Source organism: Orcinus orca, chromosome X (genome assembly GCF_937001465.1).
Source record: "Orcinus orca chromosome X, mOrcOrc1.1, whole genome shotgun sequence".
Taxonomy (NCBI): Eukaryota; Metazoa; Chordata; class Mammalia; order Artiodactyla; family Delphinidae; genus Orcinus; species Orcinus orca.
The window spans coordinates 16,135,160-16,161,273 of record NC_064580.1 but is presented as its reverse complement, the minus strand read 5'-3'; the positions used below and the strand labels follow the sequence as shown (position 1 = coordinate 16,161,273).

The 26,114-nt window shown below is 39.0% G+C and overlaps 1 protein-coding gene across 1 annotated transcript in view; it reads right to left on the bottom strand.

Annotated features, from left to right (window-relative positions):
- Positions 1-26,114, bottom strand: part of PPEF1 (protein phosphatase with EF-hand domain 1) — an 89,250-nt gene that overhangs the window by 15,059 nt on the left and 48,077 nt on the right. The window contains exons 9-12 of the mRNA XM_049704943.1: positions 24,841-24,990; positions 20,258-20,404; positions 12,263-12,448; positions 10,763-10,905 (exon numbers count right to left, since the gene is read on the bottom strand). Coding sequence (XP_049560900.1) covers positions 10,763-10,905; positions 12,263-12,448; positions 20,258-20,404; positions 24,841-24,990 — 626 coding nt within the window. The remainder of the gene's footprint in view (positions 1-10,762; positions 10,906-12,262; positions 12,449-20,257; positions 20,405-24,840; positions 24,991-26,114) is intronic.

The window sequence follows — 26,114 nt, the reverse complement described above, 5'->3', positions numbered from 1 at the left end:
AAAAAGTATAAGGGAATACTATGAACAATTGTACACCAACAAATTAGATAACGGACAAATTCCTATAAAGATACAAATTACCAAAACTGGCTAGGAAGAAATAGAAAACTGAACATACCTGGAACAAGGAACAAGACTGAATAAGTAATCAAACAACTTCTCACAAAAAAAAGCTCAGGGCCAGATGGCTTCACTGGTGAATTCTACCAAACATTTAAAGAATTAATACCAATCATTCACAAACTCTTCCAAAAAATAGAAAAGGTGGGAATACTACCCATCTTATTATATAAAGCCAGTATTACCATGATACCAAAACCAAAGATCACAAGAAAACTACAGACCAATAACTCTTATGAATATAGATGGAAAATACTAGCAAACTGCATCTAGCAATATATAAAAAGGATCATATACCATTAACAAGTGGGATGTATCCCAAGAATGCAAGGTTTGTTTAACATCTCAAATTAATCAATGTAACACATCATATTAATAGAATAAAGGACAAAATCCACATGATCATCTCAATACATTCAGAAAAAGTATTTGACAAAATCCAACACTCTTCATGATAAAAACAGTCAACAAACTAGGCATGGAAGGGAACATCCTCAACCTGATAAGGGGCATCTACAAAAAACACATAGCTAATATACATAATGCTGAAAGAGTGAATATGTTCCTCTTAAGATCAGGAAGAAGACAAGGGTACCTGCTCTCACCACTTCTATTCAATATTGGTTTGGAGGTTCTAGCCAGGCAGTTAAGCAAGAAAAGAAAGTAAAAGGCATCCAGATTGGAAAGGAAGAAGTAAAACTATCCGCATTCACAGATAATATGATCTTGTATATAGAAAATCCCATAGATTCCACTAAAAACTATTAGAACTTTGTACAGCAACTATACTTCAATAAAAAAGATAAATTAAAAAAACTATTAGAACTAATAAAGAAGTTCATTAAGATTGCACAACATACAAAAATCAACTGTATTTCTATACATTATAAATGAATAATCCAAAAATGTAATTAAGAAAACAATCCCAGCTCTCACTCCCTCTTGTGAGAACACCAGAATCACAACTAGCTGCTGAACAATCATCGACAGGAAGACACTGGAACTCACCAAAAAAGATACCCCACATCCAAAGACAAAGGAGAAGCCACAAAGAGACAGTAGGAGGGGCGCAATCACGGTAAAATCAAATCCCATAACTGCTGGGTGGGTGATTCGCAGACTGGAGAACACTTATACCACAGAAGTCCACCCACTGGAGTGAAGGTTCTGAGACCCACGTCAGGCTTCCCAACCTGGGGGTCAGGCAACGGAAGGAGGAATTCCTAGAGAACCAGACTTTGAGGCCTAGTGGGATGTGACTGCAGGACTTTGACAGGACTGGGGGAAACAGAGACCCCATTCTTGGAGGGCACATACTAAGTAGTCTGTGCATCGGGACCCAGGGGAAGGAGCAGTGACCCCAGGGGAGACTGAACCAGACCTACCTGCTAGTGTTGGAGGCTCTCCTGCAGAGGCAGGGGGGTGGCTGTGGCTCACCGTGGGGACAAGGACACTGGCAGCAGAAGTTCTGGGAGGGACTCCTTGGCGTGAGCCCTCCCAGAGTCTGTCATTAGCCCCACCAAAGAGCCCAGGTAGGCTCCAGTGTTGGGGTGCCTCAGGCCAAACAACCAACAGGGAGGGAACCCAGCCTCACCCATCAGTATTCAAGCAGATTAAAGTTTTACTGAGCTCTGCCCACCAGTGCAACAGTCAGCTCTACCCACCACCAGTCTCTCCCATCAGGAAGCTTGCACAGCCTCTTAGATAGCCTCACCCACCAGAGGGCAGACAGCAGAAGCAAGAAGAACTACAGTCCTGCAGCCTGTGAAACAAAAACCACATTCACGGAAAGACAGAAAAGATGAAAAGGCAGAGGGCTATGTACCAGATGAAGGAACAAGATAAAACCCCAGAAAAACAACTAAATGAAGTGGAGATAGGCAACCTTCCAGAAAAAGAATTCAGAATAATGATAGTGAAGATGATCCAGGACCTCGGAAAAAGAATGGAGGCAAAGATCGAGAAGATGCAAGAAGTGTTTAACAAAGACCTAGAAGAATTCAAGAACAAACAAACGGAGATGAACAATACAATAACTGAAATGAAAACTACACTAGAAGGAATCAATAGCAGAATAACTGAGGCAGAAGAACGGATAAGTGACCTGGAAGACAGAATGGTGGAGTTCACTGCTGCGGAACAGACTAAAGAAAAAGAACGAAAAGAAATGAAGACAGCCTAAGAGACCTCTGGGACAACAGTAAAGGCAACAACATTCGCATTATAGGGGTCCCAGAAGGCAAAGAGAGAGAGAAAGGACCACAGAAAATTGTTGAAGAGATTATAGTCGAAAACTTCCCTAACATGGGAAAGGAAATAGCCACCCAAGTCCAGGAAGCACAGCAAGTCCCATACAGGATAAACTCAAGGAGAAACACACCGAGACACATAGTAATCAAATTGGCAAAAATTAAAGACAAAGAAAAATGATTGAAAGCAGCAAGGGAAAAACAACAAATAACATACAAGGGAACTCCCGTAAGGTTAACAGCTGATTTCTCAGCAGAAACTCTACAAGCCAGAAGGGAGTGGCATGATATACTTAAAGTGATGAAAGGGAAGAACCTACAACCAAGATTACTCTACCGGGCAAGGACCTCATTCAGATTTGATGGAGAAATCAAAAGCTTTACAGACAAGCAAAAGCGAAGAGAATTCAGCACCACCAAACCGGCTCTACAACAAATGCTAAAGGAACTTCTCTAAGTGGGAAACACAAGAGAAGAAAAGGATCTACAAAAACAAACCTAAAACAATTAAGAAAATGGTCATAGGAACATACATATCCATAATTACCTTAAACGAGAGTGGATTAAATGCTCCAACCAAAAGACACAGGCTTGCTGAATGGATACAAAAACAAGACCCATATATATGCTGTCTACAAAAGACCCACCTCAGACCTAGGGACACATACAGACTGAAAGTGAGGGGATGGAAAAAGATATTCCATGCAAATGGAAATCAAAAGAAAGCTGGAGTAGCAACACTCATATCAGATAAAATAGACTAACATAAAGAATGTTACAAGAGACAAGGAAGGACACTACATCATGATAAAGGGACCAATCCAAGAAGAAGATATAACAATTATAAATATATATGCACCCAACATAGGAGCACCTCAATACATAAGGCAAATGCTAACAGCTGTAAAAGAGGAAATCAACAGTAACACAATAATAGTGGAGGACTTTAACACCTCACTTACACCAGTGGAAAGACCATCCAAACAGAAAATAAATAAGGAAACACAAGCTCTAAATGACACCGTAGGCCAGATAGATTTAACTGATATTTATTTATAGGACATTCCATCCAAAAACAGCAGATAACACTTTCTTCTCCAGTGCACATGGAACATTCTCCATGACAGATCACACGTCGGGTCACAAATCAAGCCTCAGTAAATTTAAGAAAATTGAAATCATATCAAGCATCTTTTCTGACCACAACACTATGAGACTAGAAATCAATTACAGGGAAAAAAAGTAAAAAACAAAAACACATGGAGGCTAAAAAATATGTTACTAAATAACCAAGAGATCACTGAAGAAATCAAAGAGGAAGTCAAAAAATACCTAGAGACAAATGACAATGAAAACATGACAATGCAAAACCTATGGGATGCAGCAAAACCAGTGCTAAGAGGGAAGTTTATAGATATACAAGCCTACCTCCAGAAACAAGAAAAATCTCAAATAAACAATCTAACCTTACACCTAAAGGAACTAGAGAAAGAAGAACAAACAAAATCAAAGTTAGCAGAAGGAAAGAAATAAAGATCAGACCAGAAATAAATGAAATAGAAACAAAGAAAACAGTAGCAAGCATCAATAAAACTAAAATCTGGTTCTTTGAGAAGATAAGCAAAATTGATAAACTATTAGCAAGACTCAACAAGAAAAAGAGGGAGAGGGCTCAAATCAATAAAATTAGAAATGAAAAAGGAGAAGCTACAACAGACACCACAGAAATACAAAGCATCCTAAGAGACTACTAGGAGCAACTCTATGCCAAAAAAATGGACAACCTGGAAGAAATGGACAAATTCTTAGAAAGGTATAACCTTCCAAGACTGAACCAGGAAGATATACAAAATATGAACAGACCAATCACAAGTAATGAAACTGATTAAAGATCTTCCAAAAAACAAAAGTCCAGGCCCAGATGGCTTCACAGGTGAATCCTATCAAACATTTAGAGAAGCGCTAACACCCATCCTTCTCAAACTCATCCAAAACTGCAGAGGAAGGAACACTCCCAGACTCCTTCTATGAGGCCACCCTCACCCTGATACCAAAACCAGACAAAGATACTACAAAAAAGGAAAATTACAGACCAATATCACTGATGAATATAGATGCAAAAATCCTCAACAAAATACTAGCAAACAGAATCCAACAACTCATTAAAAGGATCATACACCATGATCAAGTGGCATTTATCCCAGGGATGCAAGGATTCTTCAATATACGCAAATCAATCAAAGTGATATACCATATTAACAAACTGAAGAATAAAAACCATATGATCATCTCAATAGATGCAGAAAAAGCTATTGACAAAATTCAACACCGATTTATGATAAAAACTCTCCAGAAAGTGGGCATAGAGGGAACCTGCCTCAACATAATAGAGGCCAGGTATGACAAACCCACAGCAAACATCATTCTCAATGGTGAAAAACTGAAAGCATTTCCTCTAAGATCAGGAACAAGACAAGGATGTCCACTCTCACCACTATTATTCAACATAGTTTTGGAAGTCCTAGCCACGGCAATCAGAGAAGAAAAAGAAATAAAAGGAATACAAATTGGAAAAGAAGAAGTAAAACTGTCACTGTCTGCAGATGACATGATACTATACATAGAGAATCCTAAAGATGCCACCAGAAAACTACTAGAGCTAATCAATGCATTTGGTAAAGTTGCAGGATACAAAATTAATGCACAGAAATCTCTGGCATTCCTATACACTAATGATGAAAAATCTGAAAGAGAAATTCAGGAAACACTCTCATTTACCATTGCAACAAAAAGAATAAAATACCGAGGAATAAACCTACCTAGGGAGACGAAGACCTATATGCAGAAAACTATAAGACACTGATGAAAGAAATTAAAGATGGTACCAACAGATGGAGAGATATACCATGTTCTTATATTGGAAGAATCAACATTGTGAAAATGACTATAATACCCAAAGCAATCTACAGATTCAATGCAATTCCTATCAAATTACCAATGGCATTTTTTACAGAACTAGCACAAAAAATCTTAAAATTTGTATGGAGACACAAAAGACCCCGATAGCCAAAGCAGTCTTGAGGGAAAAAAACGGAGCTGGAGGAATCAGACTCCCTGACTTCAGACTATACTACAAAGCTACAGTAATCAAGACAATATGGTACTGGCACAAAAACAGAAACATAGGTCAATGGAGCAAGATAGAAAGCCTGGAGATAAACCCACGCACCTATGGTCAACTAATCTATGACAAAGGAGGCAAGGATATACAATGGAGAAAAGACAGTCTCTTCAATAAGTGGTGCTGGGAAAACTGGACAGCTACATGTAAAAGAATGAAATTAGAACACTGGCTAACACCAAACACAAAAATAAACTCAAAATGAATTCAAGACCTAAATGTAAGGCTGGACACTATAAAACTCTTAGAGGAAACCATAGGAAGAACACTCTTTGACATAAATCACAGCAAGATGTTTTTTGATCCACCTCCTAGAGTAAAGGAAATAAAAACAAAAATAAACAAATGGGACCTAATGAAACTTAAAAGCTTTTGCACAGCAAAGGAAACCATAAACAAGATGAAAAGACAACCCTCAGGCTGAGAGAAAATATTTGCAAACGAATCAACGGACAAAGGATTAATCTCCAAAATATATAAACAGCTCATGCAGCTCAAAATTAAAGAAACAAACAACCCAATCCAAAAATGGGCAGAAGACCTAAATAGACATTTCTCCAAAGAAGACATACAGATGGCCAGGAAGCACATGAAAAGCTGCTCAACATCACTAACTATTAGAGAAATGCAATTTGAAACTACAATGAGGTATCACCTCACACCAGTGAGAATGGGCATCATCAGAAAATCTAAAAACAAATGCTGGAGAGGGTGTGGAGAAAAGGGAACCCTCTTGCACTGTTGGTGGGAATGTAAACTGATACAGCCACTATGGAGAACAGTACGGAGGTTCTTTAAAAAACTAAAAATAGAATTACCATATGACCCAGCAATCCCACTACTGGACATATACCCAGAGAAAACCATAATTCAAAAAGACACATGTGGGCTTCCCTGGTGGCGCAGTGGTTAAGAATCCACCTGCCAATGCAGGGGACATGGGTTCGAGCCCTGGTCCGGGAAGATCCCACATGCCGCGGAGCAACAAGCCCGTGTGCCACAACTGCTGAGCCTGTGCTCTAGAGCCTGTGAGCCACAACTACTGAGCCCATGTGCTACAACTACTGAAGCTTGTGTGCCTGGAACCCATGCCCCACAGCAAGGGAAGCCACCGCAGTGAGAAGCCTGCGCACCACAATGAAGAGTAGCCCCCGCTCGCCTCAACTAGAGAAAGCCCGCACACAGCAATGAAGACCCAACACAGCCAAAAAAAACAATAAATAAAATAAATTAAAAAAAAAAAAAAAAGACACATGCACCCCAATGTCTATTGCAGCACTATTTACAATAGCCAGGTCATGGAAGCAACCTAAATGCCCATTGACAGACAAATGGTTAAAGAAGATGTGGTACATATAAACAATGGAATATTACTCAGTCATAAAAAGGAACGAAATTGAGTCATTTGTTGAGACGTGGATGGATCTAGAGACTGTCATACAGAGTGAAGTAAGTCAGAAAGAGAAAAACAAATATCGTATATTAATGCATGTACGTGGAACCTAGAAAAATGGTACAGATGAACTGGTTTGCAGGGCAGAAGTTGAGACACAGATGTAGAGAACAAACGTATGGACACCAAGGGCAGAAAGCTGCTGGTGGGTGGGGATGGTGGTGTGATGAATTGGGCAATTGGGAATGACATGTATACACTGATGTGTATAAAATTGATGACTAACAAGAACCTGCTGTATAAAAAAATAAATAAAATTAAATTTAAAAATTAAAAAAAAAACAATCCCACTTACTACAGCACCAAAAAGAATAAAACACTTAGAAATGAATTTAACAAAGGAAGTCCAAGACTTGCACACTGAGAAGCACAAAATATTTTTCAAGGAAATTAAAGAAGATCAAAATAAATAGAACAATATGGACTGGAATATTTAATATTGTTAAAATGGCAATAGCCCGAAATTGATATTACATATTCAAAATAATCCCTATCAAAATCCCAGTGGGCATTTTTGCATAAGTTGACAAGCTGATTCTAAAATCACATGGAAAACAATCTTAAAAAAGAAGACTCAAATTCAACTCACCTTTCCCAATTTCAAAGTTACCAAAAAGCTACAGTAATCAAGACAGGGTGTTACTCACATTACGATAGTCATATAGGTCAATGGAGTACAATTTAAAGTTCAGAAATAAACCCATACCTTTATGGTCAATTGATTTTTGACAACTGTGCCAAGACAGTCAAATAGAGGAAGGATAGTCTTTCCCACTGATGTTGCTGGGAAAATTGAATATCCACATTTTAAAGAATAAGGTTGGACCCTTACCTCACACTATACACAAAAATTAACTCAAAATGGATCAGATATCCAAATATAAGAACTTAATCTATAAAAATAATCTATAAAATTCTCAGAAGAAAACATAGGAATAAAGCCTCATGACTTTGACTTAGGCAGTTGGTTCTTAGATACCTCATCACAAGCAGAAAACAGAAAAAGCAGAAAAAAAAGATATATTGGATTTCATCAAAATTAAAAACTTTTGTGCTGCAAATAATAACATCAAGAAAGTAAAAAGACATCCCATAGAATGGAAGAGACTATTTGCAAATCATATATCTAATAAGTGACATGAATATAGGATATATGAATAACTCTTACAATGCAATAATAAAAAGAGTAGTAACTCAATTAAAAATGGAAAAAGGATCTGAAAGAGACATTTCACTAAAGAAGATATACAAATGCCCAAAAAGAACATGAAAAGATCCTCAAAGTCATTGGTCATGAGGGAAATGTAAATCAAAACCAAGAGTTCCTACCTCACATCCACTAAGATGGCTATAATCAAAAAGACAGATCATAACAAGGGTTGTCAAGGATGTGGAGAAATTGGAATCTTCATACATTGCTGGTGGGAATGTAAAATTGTGCATCCCCTTGGGAAAAAAGCTTGCAAGTTCCTCAAAATGTTAAACATAACCATTACTATATAAGCCAGCAATTCCACTTTCATGTATATACCCAAGAGAAATGAAAACAAATGTATACACAAAACCCTGTCCACCAACGTTCAAAACAACATTATTCATAGTAGCCAAAAAGTGGAAACAACCCACATTTCTATTAGCTGATAAATGGACAAAGAAAATGAGGTCTATTGATACAATGGAATGTTATTCAGCCATTAAAAGGACTGAAGTACTGATACATGTTACAACATGAATGAACCTCAAAAGCACTGTGCTAAGAAAAAGAAGCTAGTCACAAAAGACCACATATTGTGTAATCCTATTTACATGACATTTCCAGAATAGGCAAATCTATAGGGACAGAAAGTAGATTAGTGGTTAACTAGAGTTGTGATGGGGGGGGCGGTGGCCAGGGATGGGGAGGCGATAATGATGAGTGACTACTGATGGATACAAGTTTTCTTTTTAGGATGGAACAAATGTTCAAAAATTAGTTTATGGTGATGTTACACAACTCTGTAAATATACCAAATATCATTGAATTGTATACTTTAATTTGGTAAACTTTCAACAAAGCTGTTAAAATAAATTACAAATATATATGTAATATATATATATATATGTAATATATATATATGTGTGTGTGTGTATAAAATTTATGTGGAGACATTTTTCTACTGAAGGGGAAAATCCAAAAGTTATAATGAAATTATAAAATGTGATTTCATAGAATAAAGCAAAATCAAGACACCAACAAAATATATGCATCATGCCCATAAAAATCCTCCATCCCTTCTATGCAAACAATTCCTAAAAATTTATCAGAAAATGACAAACAGCCCAATATAAAATAGGGGAATACTATAAACAGGAAATTCAAAGAAAAGAAAATGCAATGTTCAAAAATATAAGATGGGTAAACTCAGCTGTCTAAAATATGCTAATTAAAACAATGAGATTTATCATTTTTATCCATCAGCTTGGCAAAAATTAAGAAGAGTAATAACTTATGAGACTAATGAGGATGTGGAGAAATTAATATGTTGTTTTCCAGATTGTTAATTGTTACAACTCTTTTGGAGTATCTAGCAAAATTTTAAACATTATAAATCGTATATTTTGAAATCTTATGTAAAAAAAAAGCACTAAAAACTTATGGATATGTGTATACATATATGTACACACAGACAGACACACACACACACACACACACACACACAGAGGAATGTTTGTTATAGTATTGCTTTTAAGTACAAAACCCTAGAACCAATCTGGATGGCCATCAGTTGAATACGATTTAGCTATCCATAATTGTTATGGTATACATATACTACAGAATATTATGCATCTATCAAAAAGAATGAGTTAGGTCTATATGTATGAACTTGGAGTAATGTTCACGATATAATCTTTAGGGAAAGAGTCAGTTGCAGAATAGACCGTGCAGTGTGATTCTATCTTTGTTTAAAAAAAAAAAGTATGTATGTTGTTTACTGCCTTTCTCCTCCCACAGGGATATGCTTTGATGAGGGAAAAGACTTTTGCCTATTTTGTTTATTTCAATATCATCTGCGCCTAGAACAGTGTCTGACACATAGTAGGTGCTCAACATTTTTTTAATTCAATGAATGAGTAATTGCTTGTCTATTTTTGTAGTAGCAAGGAGAAGAGGGTGGAAGGATCCTCTCTAGGCTATTAATTTCAGTTGCCTCTGAGGAAAAGAATTACTGAGAAGTACTGGGAGGGAAGATCATTAACATTTGCTTTATACATCTTTGTTTTGTCTCACTTGTTAACAATAAACATATTCATTCTATAATACAAAAAATATTAAAAAGATAATGTCAAAGGGAGGAATGGGAGATAAGCTATGAATGCCATCACACAGAGACACATACTCAACTCAGTCATATACACTTCTGGGTAGAGAAGAGCCAAAGAGGCAAGAACAGACTGGGCTGTCTGGGGGCAGAGAAGGCTGGAGGTTACAGGAGTGGGTGGGTGCAGAGACTTTCTTTTCCTTATGTTCAATTAGGGACTGTTTGTGGATGCTGATGGCTTTATCCATCTAAAGAGATGTATACATTGAAAATTGCTGCTCTTGGTTTCAAATATGAGTGCATTCACCACTTGGCTTCTGGAATTACTTCCATTTTGTTTATACTAATGAGTAATGAGTAAGTCATTTTCTTCACTCCCATGGCTGCTCTTAGTCACTCTGGACTGGTTCTACTTGGTCACTAGTACCAGAGCTCAAAAATCTCCTTAGAGTATACATACCTTTGGTAAAGAGGCCTCAAGCATGTTGCCCTAGTTACTTGGTACTGGAAAAATCGGGGGGGCGTACCAGAACTCACTCTGATGTAAGCTCCTCGATTGCTACCTTCTTCATAATAATTAGATGCAGAAAATACAGTAATAACCTGGTTAAAGAGAGTGTGAGGTTCACATAGAGTTAGTTCTCAAAAGGTCCTTCAATAAAGTCAGAAACAGCTCAATTCTTAAAAAGCAAAAATCAAAGTTCAAAATCCATACAAATCATCCAAGTCTGATGGGATTTCCTGTGATTCCATTGAAGAGAAACAAGGCTTTGAAATCACTGTCTCCAGGAGTACGAACTTCTAGCCACTCATCCCCACAGTGCAATCTTGTGTACAATTTCAGTTCCATATCTTACAATCCTCCTTAATGCTCAGTTCTGTAAATTCTAATTTTCCAAGGGGGTAAAGCCTTTATTTTCTTTCCTTGTGCTATTTGAGCATTCAAAATAAAACTTGTCTAGTATCACAGTCCTTTTCTTTTGTCTGTAGCTGACTGATTTAGAGGGTTCAGGGCCCCCCACAAAACCAGTGCTTTAAGGTCAGAGAAATAGTGGCTAGATAAGGGACCATGGCCACTCTGTTGGGAAGGAACCAACCTTGGGGGCGTGGGGGAGGATGGGGAGCCTTGGGAGGGTAATACTTGTCAGTGACAGGAAAGCTGGTTTAGGCCCAGTCCTGCCCTAATGGGCAGGTCACTTCAGACAAACCACTGCTACTTTCTCCCCATTTTCTTATTACAAATAAACCCTAAATAATACTTGCCTTACCATTTCACAATGTCAGTATGAGCCTCCAATGAACTAAAAGAGTTAGGAAAAGTAAAAGTGTTGAAACAGAAGGAAAGGCCATGCAATTTGGTATTCCTTTTTAATTATTGCTGTTCACTATGAGAAAAGGGGGCATCCCAGGACAACCTGGGACCAGAAACCAGCTCCTCAGGCCTCGCCTCTCTAGCCTATCAGACACCACTGAAGAAGCACAACGCATTCCATTTTAGTGGCTGCAGCGAAACTGCCCACAGAGAGGGACTTGCTAGAGCTCACCTACTCAGTGAATAGAAGAGAAGTATGTTTTGTGGTTCTGCTCTGCACAGGGAAAGTGCAAAAGGTGAAAGAGAGCAAACTGGATTCACTGCTGCCTTTCTGTGCTCAGTGACGATAAGTACATTCTTAACCCCACTACTGGAGATTTGCCTTGCGATTAGCACAGAACAAAGCCTTTCTGTGTGTGTACTTAGTGCCATGTGTCAGAGTTTCTATCTCTGGGATTAGGGAGGATCGGAGAAATAAACCAAATATCTCTTAGGGTGAGGGACAGTGATCTACCAAAGCATGCAGTTCTGTTTTGGGTCTAGGGAAGACATTTTCCCGTGGGCTTCGAGGTCAGACACATCCTGTGAAGAAAGACTAGGCTTAGGGGAAGGATGTCTGTGATGATGTCACCAACACTGTTAGCTTACCTTCCCATCATGGCAAATTTCATACCCTTCGGGCTTACATTCATGAGACCTAATGAGCATCTTCAACTGGTATTTATTAAGAATCTTGGAGGTAATGTCTGGTCCAAAATAGCAGCCCCCTCCTCGACCTGTATTTGGGTAACAGCCTCTTTTGCCTCTCGGATCACTCCACAGAATGTCGATAACCTTGGAACAACAAATCAGATTAGGCTGCCACTTACAACTGAGAGTTTATCTTTCTAGATTCCAACTTCTTTTCCAGAAATATTATCCCAAGTTATCCCAAAGTCTCACTATTTCTCATTCCTCCTTCAAAACTGTTTCACACTCATCTCCTCCATGAATCTTTTCCAGAATAATTTGAATGCCCATAGCCACCACAATCCCTTTCTACCCATCCCCAATAACCAATGTAGCAATACTTAGTAACCATGAAGGATCAGCCCTTGGGCTTTTTCTTTTCTTTTTTTTTTTTAATTCCATCGCAATTGCTTCACAATTGCTTAACCTACAGGGTCTTTTCTCTTAAAAAGAACTTCACTGCCATGTTCAAAGGAGAAAGTACCTCCCCACAGTGAACATACAGGCACTTGATGTTTTTAATATGTTCAAAGAGATAAGGTAAGTCTCCCAGCTATGGTTTTGGCCCTGGTTTTTGTCCTGTTGAGTACATAGCATGATAAAGCCTTTTCCCCATCACAAATATAGGCAACTGTTCACCCAAGAATACCTTGTAAAGCATCTCCTTCACTTTTTGCCCCCCTTGATAAGCACATTCTCAGCTTCAGCAGTACACTTAGCCATTGACTGGTTTTCCACAAGTATGTTATTAGCATAACATTTCCTTGTGGGGATGAAAGAGACAAGTGCAGCCTGCATGATGCTCACGACTGAAGACCCAAGTTTCTAATAATTTTTTCATAAAAAATTGGGGGCTCCCTGTTTGTAGCTCTGATCTACATATAGTGTTTCTTTATTCAAACATCTCCTATGGGAGCTTCAGCAGTAGTGTGAAAAACTAGCTTTGTAGTTAAAGCTATGCAACCTTGAGAAAAGTCTTTGGGTCTTACTTTCTTTAAAATCAGAGATTTGGGCCAGATGGCTTGTGAAATATCTCAAAGTTCTAACAGACTTCATTTTCTAATTTTTCATAGTCTAATAGACTGTATTTTCCACATGTTTCTTTGAAGGGCATGAAGAAGCATGTATTTTAAGTTGTGCAGTTATTCTAGTGGGTCCAAATCAGATCTTAAAAAGACCAGAAATGGTTGTCCCACTAAACCTGACTGTACACCCATTTATAGGTCTGGTATTGAAGGGGAGCTAGAAATAAGTGAGGGGAAAGACAGTGAGGTGGAGAGAACAGAACTGGTAGGAGAACTGCTCTGGAATGCTAAGCACCTCATCAGAACTGGAGAAACTGTGCACCAGGCACATTCCGGACACTTGCAGATGATTGATTTTTTTGATGATTGACTGAAGTGAGAATTAAAACCACCTAAGAAGATGCAGATCAGGATTCTCCTTTCTCCCCCACTGAATTCCAACACTGGCACAACCCTACCCTACAAATAAATATAATAGAACCCATTTACTTTGCTGGTGATTATGATGAAAATAACACTTGCATTTGAAACTGAGCCATATCTGAATCTTACACCATGAATTCATGTCTGGGAGACATGATCTGACCTTTAGTATAATGAAGGAGAAAACATGGAACACGAGGAGGCGTGTTTTATAAGGAGGGGATTAACTTTTAAATTCCTACCTGAGATGCAAGTCATTTACAGCCAAAATGACCCCAGGAAAACCTTCTAAATTACTCTTAAAGCATAGTATACATGATTTTGTATATAAAACCCTATACAGACATATGGATGTGTGAATATTTTATGTATGTGATAATGTAGAACATATGATAAATTATATGAAACTAAAATTTTATACTTTTTTCTCCTTTTTGCCATATGTATATAGTTGAAATTTACATAAGTTAAATGTACATATGATGGGACCCTGTTAAACTAGAATAAGCACTGGCCATGGAGTTAGCTCTTCAAGTGTCACCTATGTCACCATGGAACCTATTCGGGCCTTAGCTGACTCCTCAGTGAAATGAGGAAGATATAGCTAACATTCATTTTTCTTTGGTTCAAGGTCATAAGGGGTCATAAGGGGTATCAATTTTATAGAAGGGAGCTTCTTCAGAACTATCCATTCAATGAGTTCTGCATTTCTTTTCTCTGTCCAGAATTCATTCATTCATAAACTTTACAGAGACTGTGACGACAATATAGATTTAATTCTGAGGCTCACAAACAAAAAATGCTATAAAAGTCACTTTGTTGGTGAAACAAATTCCTCAGCAGAGACAATCTCTTTCCTCTCAACAACATCCTCTCCACTGAAATGCAAGGGCCTTTGGGAGTGCATGAAAGAATAAGTATTTACAACATTCCTTCCTGAAAATTTTCAAACCAAAGATTGGAAAGGTTTTTACTGAATGACAACTTTTGTATGACCTGGTCAACAAAAATCTATTTGTGTCTCAGCCTTTACACCTCCTAAATCCAAAAGAAATCCTGCAAGTGTCCCATGCTTGCCTACAGTTTTAAGTAATCCAGTTTTCAAAAGTATGCTTTTGGGGAGAGATAATAGCTCTGAAAGATGTATCTGAACGCTTCTCTTCTAAGACACTAACACTGTAGATTCACTTTCGTATTTTCCCTTAGTTATGTGTCCTCCTTCCAGCTTTTGAATATGTCGTCTTAAAAGCTGTGCTCAGTCCAAACCTTCCAGCCAAGTACCTAGATGGCTTTAGATACCTACTCCTTGCCTACCCATCGCCTCATTGGATGAGGGGAGACTAGAGTAGTTCATTTCTTTCTTGAGATCTCCCATCACTCTTTTTTTTTTTTTTTTTTCGCAGTACGCAGGCTTCTCACTGTTGTGGCCTCTCCCGTTCAGAGCACAGGCTCCAGACGCACAGGCTCAGTGGCCATGGCTCACGGGCCCAGCCGCTCCACGGCATGTGGGATCTTCCCGGACCGGGGCACGAACCCGTGTCCCCTGCATCGGCAGGTGGACTCTCAACTACTGAGCCAACAGGGAAGCCCTCTCCTACCACTCTTAAATCATCTTTCCCTTCAGAAAAAGAGCATGGGCATTAAAGTCAGACCTGGGATCAAATCCTGCTCTATCTTTCAGTGACTAGCCAAGTGACTACAAAAAAGCCATTTCACTCTTGGGAGCCTTCTCAATGAAGCTGACTACCCTATTTAAAATTGCACCTCTGTCCCCTACCTCCAGTTCTCTGTTTCCCCTAACCTTGTTCTAGTTTTAATTTTTTCCATAGAACTTCTCACTTAACATAGTTACTTGGTATTGTTATATAATTATATATGTAATATTATATAAATAACTTCATATATACATATTATTTAGCTCCTCTCCCTAAAACATAAACTCCACGAGGGAATATATCTTAGGTCACTTACTTTCTCAAAAGCTTAGAACAGTGCCTGACACATAGTAGATACTCAATAAATTTTACTTGTTAAGTGGATTAAGAGAAGGGAGTCACTCAGGACATAAATAATTAAAATTATTTTTTAAACCTTTCTGGTCTCTTTGTTGTTTCAAGTCTGTCCCGAAAGAAGAGGTCATGCTTGTCTCTATACGATGACTCAGCTATGAATACATACATCCCCCACATCTCAGGGAATATAAGATAAAATTTAAATTACAGCACTCTGCCAAGAATCATGCACTTCCATGAGTATGGAACAAATAGCCTACGATCTTTACTGCAACACAGCTCACAGATATTAAGAAATAAAGTAATTGTGAAATCTGTTTTTATCTGGAAATTTCAACTCTAGCTAACTAAAGTGTGCATGTCCATGATATACCAGGAAATGAGGAAAGAAAATTAAAGGTACAACTGAAATTATTAAAATATTGGGAATGAGATTCTGGTCAATTTTACCCTGTGTCAGCTCCAGTCATGTACACTGAGTCTGTAACATGCCTCATCTACATTGTTGGGGTGAGGGTAGGTTCTATTACAGAATAATGACCACCAGTTTCCTTCCTCCCACTTCTTAAGGCTCCATCTCTCTACAATTCTAACTCATCCAAGCTTCCAGACTCCCTGATTTTCTTCTTGTGCAACTCCAATCTTTCTGGCATCATCCTTTTTATTCACTATAACCTTTGGTCTTTGGAATTTGGATATCAAAATTTAAGGAGGCATCTTTTCCTACTTGCTATAGGATGCCTCTTATACTTCTTTGATTTCTAAATACTTTGAATGCACAAGCCAGTGATGAATTCTATTTCTCTCTTATTACCTCTTCCTCTCTCTCTCTATCCTCCCGCCTCTCTTTCTCCTCATTGATTAGAGATTATTTTATATCAGAAATCACATTTTAGGGACTTCCCTGGCAGTCCAGTGGTTAAGACTCCACGCTCAGGGTGTAGCTCGGGGTGTAGACTTAACCAAACTAGTCCAGGGAAGCCACTAAACAAATAAATGAGCAAGAAAGCAAATAATAACAAGCCCTAGAGGAGCATGGAAATAATTAGAGTTACTGTATTACCTAAAATATCCAGTTTTCAACAAAAAATTACAAGACATGCAAAAACACACACACACACACACACACACACACACACACACACACATACAGGGGAAAATAAGCAGATAATTGAAATTGCCTTTGAGGGGATTAGAAGTTGACTTAGCAGACAAGGATTTCAAATCAATTATTATAAATATTATATTAAAACACAGCTATATATATATATAACACTTCACTGAATAAGAACAGAATACATTTTCTTCTCAAGAGCACATGGAGCATTTTCCAAGATAGACCATATGCTAGAGCATTAAAAAAAAGCCTCAATAAGTTTTAAAAGGATTTTAATCATGCTAAGTATGGTCTCCAACCACAAGTGAATTCAAGCAGAAATAATTAAGAGAAGGAAATATGGGAAATGCACAAATATACAGAAATTAAACAACATATTCCTAAAAAACATATAGGTTAAAGAAGAAATCACCAGAGAAATTAGAAAATACTTTGAGATGATTGAAAACTAAAGCACAATACAGCAAAACTTACAAGATGGAGCTAAAGCAGTACTTAAGGGAAACTTACAGCTTCATTAGCAAAGGAAAAAGAGTTCAAATCAGTGACACTACCTCTCACCTTAGGAAACTAGAAAAAGAAGAGCAAAATAAATCTAAATCAGAAGGAAGGAAATAATAAAGATTAGAGCAGAAATAAGTGAAGGAGAGAATAAAAAACAATAGAGAGAAGTCAATAAAACCCAAAGTTGATTCTTTGAAAAGACCAATAAAATTGACAAACCTTAGCAAGATCGACCAAGAAAAAAAGAGACTCAAATTACTAAAATCAGAAATGAAAGAGGAGACATCACTACCAACCTTGCAGATACTTAAAAAAATGTTTTAATATATATTTCACATATATGTATATATTACAAACAACTTTAGGCCAACAAATTAGATAAATTAGATGAAATGGACAAATTTCAAGGAAATACAAGCTATCAAGGATACCAAGATACAAACTACTCAAGAAGAAGTAGAAAATCTGAATAGAACTATAGCAAGAAAGAAGACTGAATTAGTAATTTTTAAACTGCCTACAAAGAAAAAAGCCTCGAAAAGTATCAAAGTGAAGCCAGCAACATACAAAATGGATTATACACCATGACCAAGTCGGATTTATCCCAGAAATGTAAGGTTGGTTTAACGTCTGAAATCAACCAATGTAATACACCACATTAGTAGAATAAAGGACAAACAATACATGATCATCCTAATAGATACTGAAAAGCACTGACAAATTCCAACACTCTTTCATAGTAAAAACACTCAAGAAAGTAGGCACAGAAGAGAAATTCCTCAATCTGATGAAGGGTAGGTAATATACGGACAAACAGCTAATATACTTAACGGGAAAGACTGAATGCTTCCCTCTAATATTAGGAATTAGACAATGATGTCTACTCTCACCACTTCTATTTTTCAACACTGTACTAGAGGTTCTAGACAGGGCAATGAAGCAAGAAAAAGAAATAAAAGGGGCTTCCTTGGTGGCACAGTGGTTGACAGTCCGCCTGCCAATGCAGGGGACACGGGTTCGTGCCCCGGTCCGGGAAGATCCCACATGCCGCGGAGCGGCTGGGCCCGTGAGCCATGCCGCTGAGCCTGTGCATCCGGAGCCTGTGTTCCGCAACGGGAAAGGCCACAACAGTGAGAGGCCCGCATACAGCAAAAAAAAAAAAAAAAAAAAGAAGAAGAAGAAATCAAAGGCTGCTTGATTGGAAAGGAAGAAGCAAAACTATCTTTATTCACAGATAACATGCTCTTGTTTATACAAAGTCCCAAGGAATCCACTAAAAACCATTAGAATGAACAAACAAGTTTATCAAGGTTCACAACATGAGATCAGTATACAAAAGTCAATGTATACCAGAAATGAACAATCCAAAATGCAATTAAGAAAACAATTCTATTTACAATAGCATCAAAAATATTTGGGAATAAACTAGGAATAACTTTAACAAGTGCCTCACTGTACGTGATTACAAAACACTGCTGAAATTAAAGATCTAAACAAATGGAAAGACATCCCACCTTCATGAAATTAAAGATATAATATTGTTAAGGTTGCAATAGTAACTAAATTGATCCACGGATTCAAGGCAATGCCTACCAAAATCCCAGCTCTTTTTTGGTAGAAATTGGCAAGCTGATTCTAAAATTCATATGGAAATTCAAGGGACCCAGAATAATCAAAATAATCTTGAAAAAGAAGAATAAAGGTGGAGAACTCACACTTCCCAGTTTCAAAACTTTCTACAAAGCTATAGTAATCAAAACTGTGTAGTAATGATAAAAAGATAGACATATAGATCATGGAATAGAATTAAGACTCTAGAAATAAACCTTCATATTTACAGTCAATTGAATTTTCGGAAGGGTGTCAAGAAAATTCAAGGAAAGGAAGTCTTTTTAACAAATGGTGCTGCGATAATTGGATATCCACATGCAATAAAATCAATTTGGACACCTACCTCACACCATACACAAAAATTAACTCAAAATGGATTAGACACCTAGACGTAAGAACTAAAACTATAAAACTCTCAGAGGAAAACATAGAAATAAATCTTTATGATTTGGGGTTAGGCGATGGCTTCTTAGATACAACACCAAAAGCACAAAGCAAAAGCACTTCTTTTACTGTGACTGAGTAAAAGGAGCCAGAGACAAAAGATCACATACTGTATGAATCCACTTCTATAATATGTCCAGAATAGAGAAATCTACTAAGACCAAAAGGAGATTAGTGGTGGGACTTCCCTGGTGGCGCAGTGGATAGGACTCTGTGCTCCCAGTGCAGGGGGCCCGGGTTTGGTCCCTGGTCAGGGGACTAGATCCCACATGCATGTTGCAACTAAGAGTCCGCATGCCACAACTAAAAAGACTGTCGGCTGCAACTAAGGGGCCCATGTGCCACAACTAAGGAGCCCGCCTGACGCAACTAAGACCTGGCACAACCAAATAAATAAATAATTTTTTTTTTAAAAAAGGAGGTTAGTGGTGGTCTAAGTGTGCAGGGATGGTGGTCGGGGGTGGGGAGAGAATGGGAAGTGACTGGTAATAGGTATGTCAAGTACCTTTTTCAGGTATGAAAATGTTCTAAAATTAGATTGTGGGGATAGTTGTACAACATTGTGAATATACCAAACCCAATGAATTATATACTTTAAATACCATTTAAATATGGTATTTGAATTATATTTCAATTAAGCTATTAAAAATATAGTAATGAATTTAGAGAGAAGGATATGATCTGCTTAGAAAGGTAAGTCACTTTTTGTATATTATTAGAACAACATCATCTATGCTGCATCTTCACTGCCACTTTAGTGAACAGTTTGATTACTTACCTGTTCCCATTCATGCTTTGTTAATTGTTCAGAAAGGGATCCATTTGTTCTGATTCCCCGAGCTGTAATGGTTGTACCTACTTTATTTCCCTTCTCAGTAGCATGGTCTCCATCTATTGGAATTGGTGGCATCAGCACAGATTTCAACTACAAAACAAATTTATGCTTTAGCCAAACCCTATGCTCAGGGTGCTGCATGTAGAAGCTTCAGCACTAGTTGCTATTCTGTCTATATTGTTGTGCCTTGACCCAATGGAAAACACATGGTCCCCTTTTCCATCTCACCTACCTCATGGTCCCCTTTTCCATCTCACCTACCTCCTTCATCTTATTGATCAACTGATCTCTAAAAGTGGGGCTGTTATGTTCTGTTTGTACATTTTTCAAAAAGAGATACTGTCCTAAGGGAAAGTTTCCCATTAGAGTTTCTAAAAGACCCCAGAGGCACAGATATCAGTAGAGATATGTTCTGTGGCGTCCTGACAGGAAAAAGAAGATGCTAAGGGAAAACTAGTCTCCCTCTGAGCCTTTATCTATACATGGGGCTAAAAGAGAGAACTAACAGGCCTAGAGTTCAGAAACACCTCAAGAGGATGGTTGCTTTTCCTTTTGCTGTGTTTTCCAGGAGAAATGAGAGAAAGTACATCTGTGCCTAGGAAAGTGCACAAAGGGGACATAAGTTGAAAACTTCGGAAGCCCTTCAACTTAAATGCACTGGGTTCTCAGTCAGACCTGCAAGCAATTGATTACATTCTCTAATCCTAGTAACAAAGGCAATGTATTTCTTTGGAAATAAAATATCTCTCTGATAGTACATCAATTACTATAATCCCTTCTACATTCCCTTACATAACTTGAGACTGTAATTTTATACTTGTTTCTTTGCAGTACCATACCTTTATACAAAACAATTGGAAATAATACTTCTGTTACATTGGTGACCTTAGTTCAGTGATGGACAATTCTCTGTGGTAGGCACTTAAGCTTCTTCTATAAACTAGGGTGTATATAAAATCTTACCTTTGTTTTTCAAAAATAAAATTGAACCTTATTCTGAGGTCCTGTCTCATTGAGATGGTTGGAGTTCAATTTCAGCTATTATTAGTGAGTTCACAGCCTACCCTCCCTGTCTCCCCACCAGCAAATGTCGCCAGGTCTTAGGCAGAGCATAATATTCTGGGAGGACACTCTGGACGTGGCTCCACACAACTCACTTCTGATAAGGTCATCAGGCAGGGCAAAACCACATGGTCTCTTAAGTACATGTGGCTCCACCGTTTTCAAGGCCACTTGGGATCAGGATACTTTGTTCAGCCCCTGCTAAGGTACCACATCATCATTCTCTCCTGGGGGTCCTACTAGCCATCCCTTCTCACAACCCCTGCCAGGGAGTTTGAAAAATACTAAACCAGAGTCTTAGTGTTATAGAGTCTTCCTTCTCTGTCCCTCTGCATTCACCCTCCTCCCCAACCTGCCTACCTTACAAAATACCTTTAATGAACCTAGAATGGAGGTTGTCATCAGGTTCCCCCAACCCTACCCCTCTCCTATTAACAATTATACCATAACAGCAGGTATCAACAGGAAGCATGGTCACCCCTACACTTGGAGGGTCCAAACAGATGGGCAAGTGGGGGTTATAAAACTGAACTTGAAAACCTGTTTTTGTATCTCATCTGGTAGAGTTTCACACAACAAGCACGTGCTACCAGTTCAACTTCACTCTAGGCAGGGTAGACAAAAAATACACAAGTCAAATTTCTACCTTTAAAGCCAGTCTTTTCAGTAGGTGGAACAATGATCCCCAAAGGGGGTGAAATTTGAGGTATCCTGGTAAAATTCCTGGCCCCAAAATTTCTCCCCAGGGTCTGTCTTGGTGACTGAAATTCAAACCTTAGTTTTAAGTATCAGGAAAAAGAAGAGAGAGTTGCAGAAGAGAGTTATGTTCAAAGCTTACTCTATGCCATTTTCTTCATCTAGGAAATTATATTTAATCCTCCCAACAATTCAATACAGTAGGTATTTTTAGCTTCAATGTATAATACATGTGGAAACTGAGGCTTAGAAATCGTTGGCAGCTTGCCCAGTCACCCAGCCAGGAAGTGGCAGAAGCAGGATGTAATGGATGTAATGCTAGCTACATCTGTCTGATATCAGAGCTCCATGGTGTTTGCTAGGTTAAGGTGGCTCTCAATTTAGGGTCTCCACAGAGACAGTAATGGGCATTCCAGACACATGCTCTTAATATCTCAAATAGCCCTAGAGAGGCCAGGCTTCTCAGGCTAACCTCAGGAAAGGAAAAATTTTCAATCTGATCATTTGGTACTGGCTGCCATGGCTGATTAGCGCTGTTGTCACAGGGCAAGTGGTGGTGGACTGTTGCATTCCTGCCATGTGCTTGCCGATATTTGACTGACAGAAACATCATGTTCCCTTGCTCCTGGCTAGAATCATATCCACTCATTATGTTAACAGTGACTACCCCATGTTGATTGAAACGTCTTATTGACTTGACTGTTTGCTGATATTATAAGAAAGGTGACTTAAACTAGGTACCTTAAAATTTACTGCAACTGGGATACTTTTGAGAGTAAAGGGATGTGCTATTAATAACTACACCAAGACAACAGGTGTAAACCAGGAAGTATGGTCATCACTGGGTGAGGCTGGGGACTGGGGTATGTAAAGTCACCACAGAATCAGGAAAGGGTTGTAAAAAGATTTTTTTCCAGTTTTATCTTACACTTGCCCTACTTTGGTCTTAAACCTCTTAGGAGATATTCAACAAACATTAATTAATACTTAACTACATCTTGGTGCTGGGGTTGTATCAGTGAACTAGAGAAGCAGGGGAGGATGGTAAACAAACAGTACTACAACTGCTTATTTAATTTTGGTAACTTTTATGAAGGATATGTACAAGGGGCTTGAAAGCACACAGAAGGGGACCTGATCTAGTGTGGAGGTCATGGATGGCTTTCCAGAGGAGGGGTGTATATTTAAGCTGAAATTAAAAGGATGAGAAGGAGTTAGCAACAATATTATCATTCATATGTGTATAAAGGCATAAGGGCTCTAAAAACTCAAGGTGGGACTTCCCTGGTGGTCCAGTGGTTAAGAATCTGTTTTGCAATGCAGGCGACGCCAGTTCGATCCCTGGTCGGGGAACTAAGATCTCACGTGCTGCGGGGCAACTAAGCTCACGCGCCACAACTACAGAGCCCACATGCCGCAACTACAAAGCCCACGCACTCCGGAGCCCGCGTGCCACAGCTAAGACCCGACGCAGCCAAAAATAAATATTTAAAAAAAAAACTCAAGGTGAACAGGAATCACATTTCTGTCCATATCAAATTAAATTCTAGCTCTAGACCCCACTTGCTTAGATTGGTTGGAAGTCGATTATCAGTCCTGAGGAGTAAGGGTTTAGGTTTCTCACTAGGACCGTACAAGATCACCTGGCTCCAGAGCTGCCACTGGTCCTCATGCCCACCTGGCACCCCGTCTACCCCCTAGTCTGGGAGTGTTGGCTGGGCTCTGGTACAGGCGGAAGACGATTGCAGTCACTCTGCAAGGCCCAGCCAAAGACGCTGTTCACTACGGCTGGGAGCTTCACAGGCCCCCCACACCCACTACCCTCAGAGTGTCAATACATATTCCTGCTCTGCTTCTGCTGTATTGAATATGATTGCTTAAGTTGAAATATTAAAATATTCCCCCCCAGATTACCCTGAGCCATTTGGAATATATAAGGGAAATCATACCAATTCAGAAATAAATTGCTGTATGATTCCATTTCTATGAGGCACCTAGAGCAGTCAAATTCATAGAGACAGAAGACAGAATGCCAAGGGCTGGGGAAGGTAGAATGGGGAGTCTGTTTAGTGGGTAGAGTTTCAGTCTGGGAAGATGAAAAGTTTTAGAAATGGATGGTGGTGTCAGTAGTGATGGTTGCAGAACAATGTGAAAGTACTTAATGTCACTGAACTATACACTTAAAAATGGTTAAAGTGGTAAATTTTATGTTTTGTATATTTTACCACAACTTTAATTAATTAAGTAGAAATTTTAACTTTTCAAAAATCAGGATTTTTCACTTTTAGAAACTATACGAAATGCCGATATTTCCTCATTTTTCCACTTTCACCATGAATTTTTTTTTTTTTTTTTTTTTTTTGCGGTACGCGGGCCTCTCACTGTTGTGGCCTCTCCCATTGCGGAGCACAGGCTCCAGACGCGCAGGCTCAGCGGCCATGGCTCACGGACCCAGCCTCTCCGCGGCATGTGGGATCTTCCCGGACCCGGGCACGAACCCGTGTCCCCTGCCTCGGCAGGCGGACTCTCAACCACTGTGCCACCAGGGAAGCCCTCACCATGAATTTTTAACAATGCATTTTCCATATATAGAAGTTATCCATTTAGTTCCTTATCATGCAATCATAGATTTTCTTAAAATTTGTACTAATCTTTTCAGAGTTACAGCAACCACTAAAACACGAATCAATACAAAATAATAAATGAAGGGAGGTACGTATCCCTTTATAAATCTCTGAGACAACATTCATGCAAACACTGCTTCTTACTTTGTTTCTTTCTATACGGTGGAGTAAATTCAAGTCTGTGGACTCTGATATCCCTCCGTGTATGACCAGGATTTCATTGTCAATGATTGTACCAATTGGGAGCCAGGTATAGATGTCTTCCAAGACTTGTAAGATCTTTTTCCCATGTAGCTGTAAGTAAGAGCTTGAGTAAGTTTGTTTTTTTCTGATAGTTCAAGTTTATTGCATAGTCCCAACATATGGACAAAAACCCACAGTTTTCATGCCACCCAAAGAAGGTCAGGATGGAATCACTAACCAACAAGCATGCATTAATCATGTCTTTTTGGTCTGTATTTTTGATACTTTGACATTTTGGTGCCTTGCTGACCCTTGAGAAGAGACTGCCCCTCCCAGGGCTAGTTAATTCCTAGAGATAGTAAAGGACTTGCCTTTTGTATGTAAATGAGGCTACCTTTCATATGCAAACCAAACTATCCAGAGCCTATCCTCCCAATTAGTCCTTTATGGAATTCTCACACCCAGGGTCACTATTGTCAGCTCCAGTCACCCCAGGGCCAGATACCAGACAACCTTGGACAAGCCCTAAGCCCCAGAGCCTGCTAAAACTATTCAAACTAGCCAATCCTAAACCTGTTTACAATGCCTCACCCATTTCTTCCCAAGGAAACCACAATAAAGGCTTTTGTCCATGTCAAGGAAACCACAATAAAGGCTCTTGTCCATGTTTGCCCTCATTCCCTCCGCCTCTGACTGACCCCCGGAGTGCTTCCCCATGTGGCCGCAGGGTGTGGTGTGCCATGCCTCCAGTTTCTAAGGAACTGTGAGTAAAAACCTTTTCCTTCATGACAGTCATTTCCATGTCTGCACATTTTACCATACCTGAGTAGAACAAATCCCAGGTACCTTTAAAACAATGGAATATGTTTGTATCTATGCTAAAACTTGCACAGAAGTCACAATGAAAAAGCTTGTGTCTAGAAAGAAAAACAGGTCTTCACTATGGCCAGGGCTTCCTTTTTTTTTTTTTTGCGGTATGAGGGCCTCTCACTGCTGTGGCCTCTCCCGTTGCGGAGCACAGGCTCCGGACGCGCAGGCTTAGCAGCCATGGCTCATGGGCCCAGCCGCTCCACGGCATGTGGGATCTTCCCGGACCGGGGCACGAACCCGTGTCCCCTGCATTGGCAGGCAGACTCTCAACCACTGCGCCACCAGGGAAGCCCCAGGGCTTCCTTTTGTGCTTTTATATTATTGGCATGAATTCTGACTAGTTCTCCCCTCACCCTTCTTGAAGC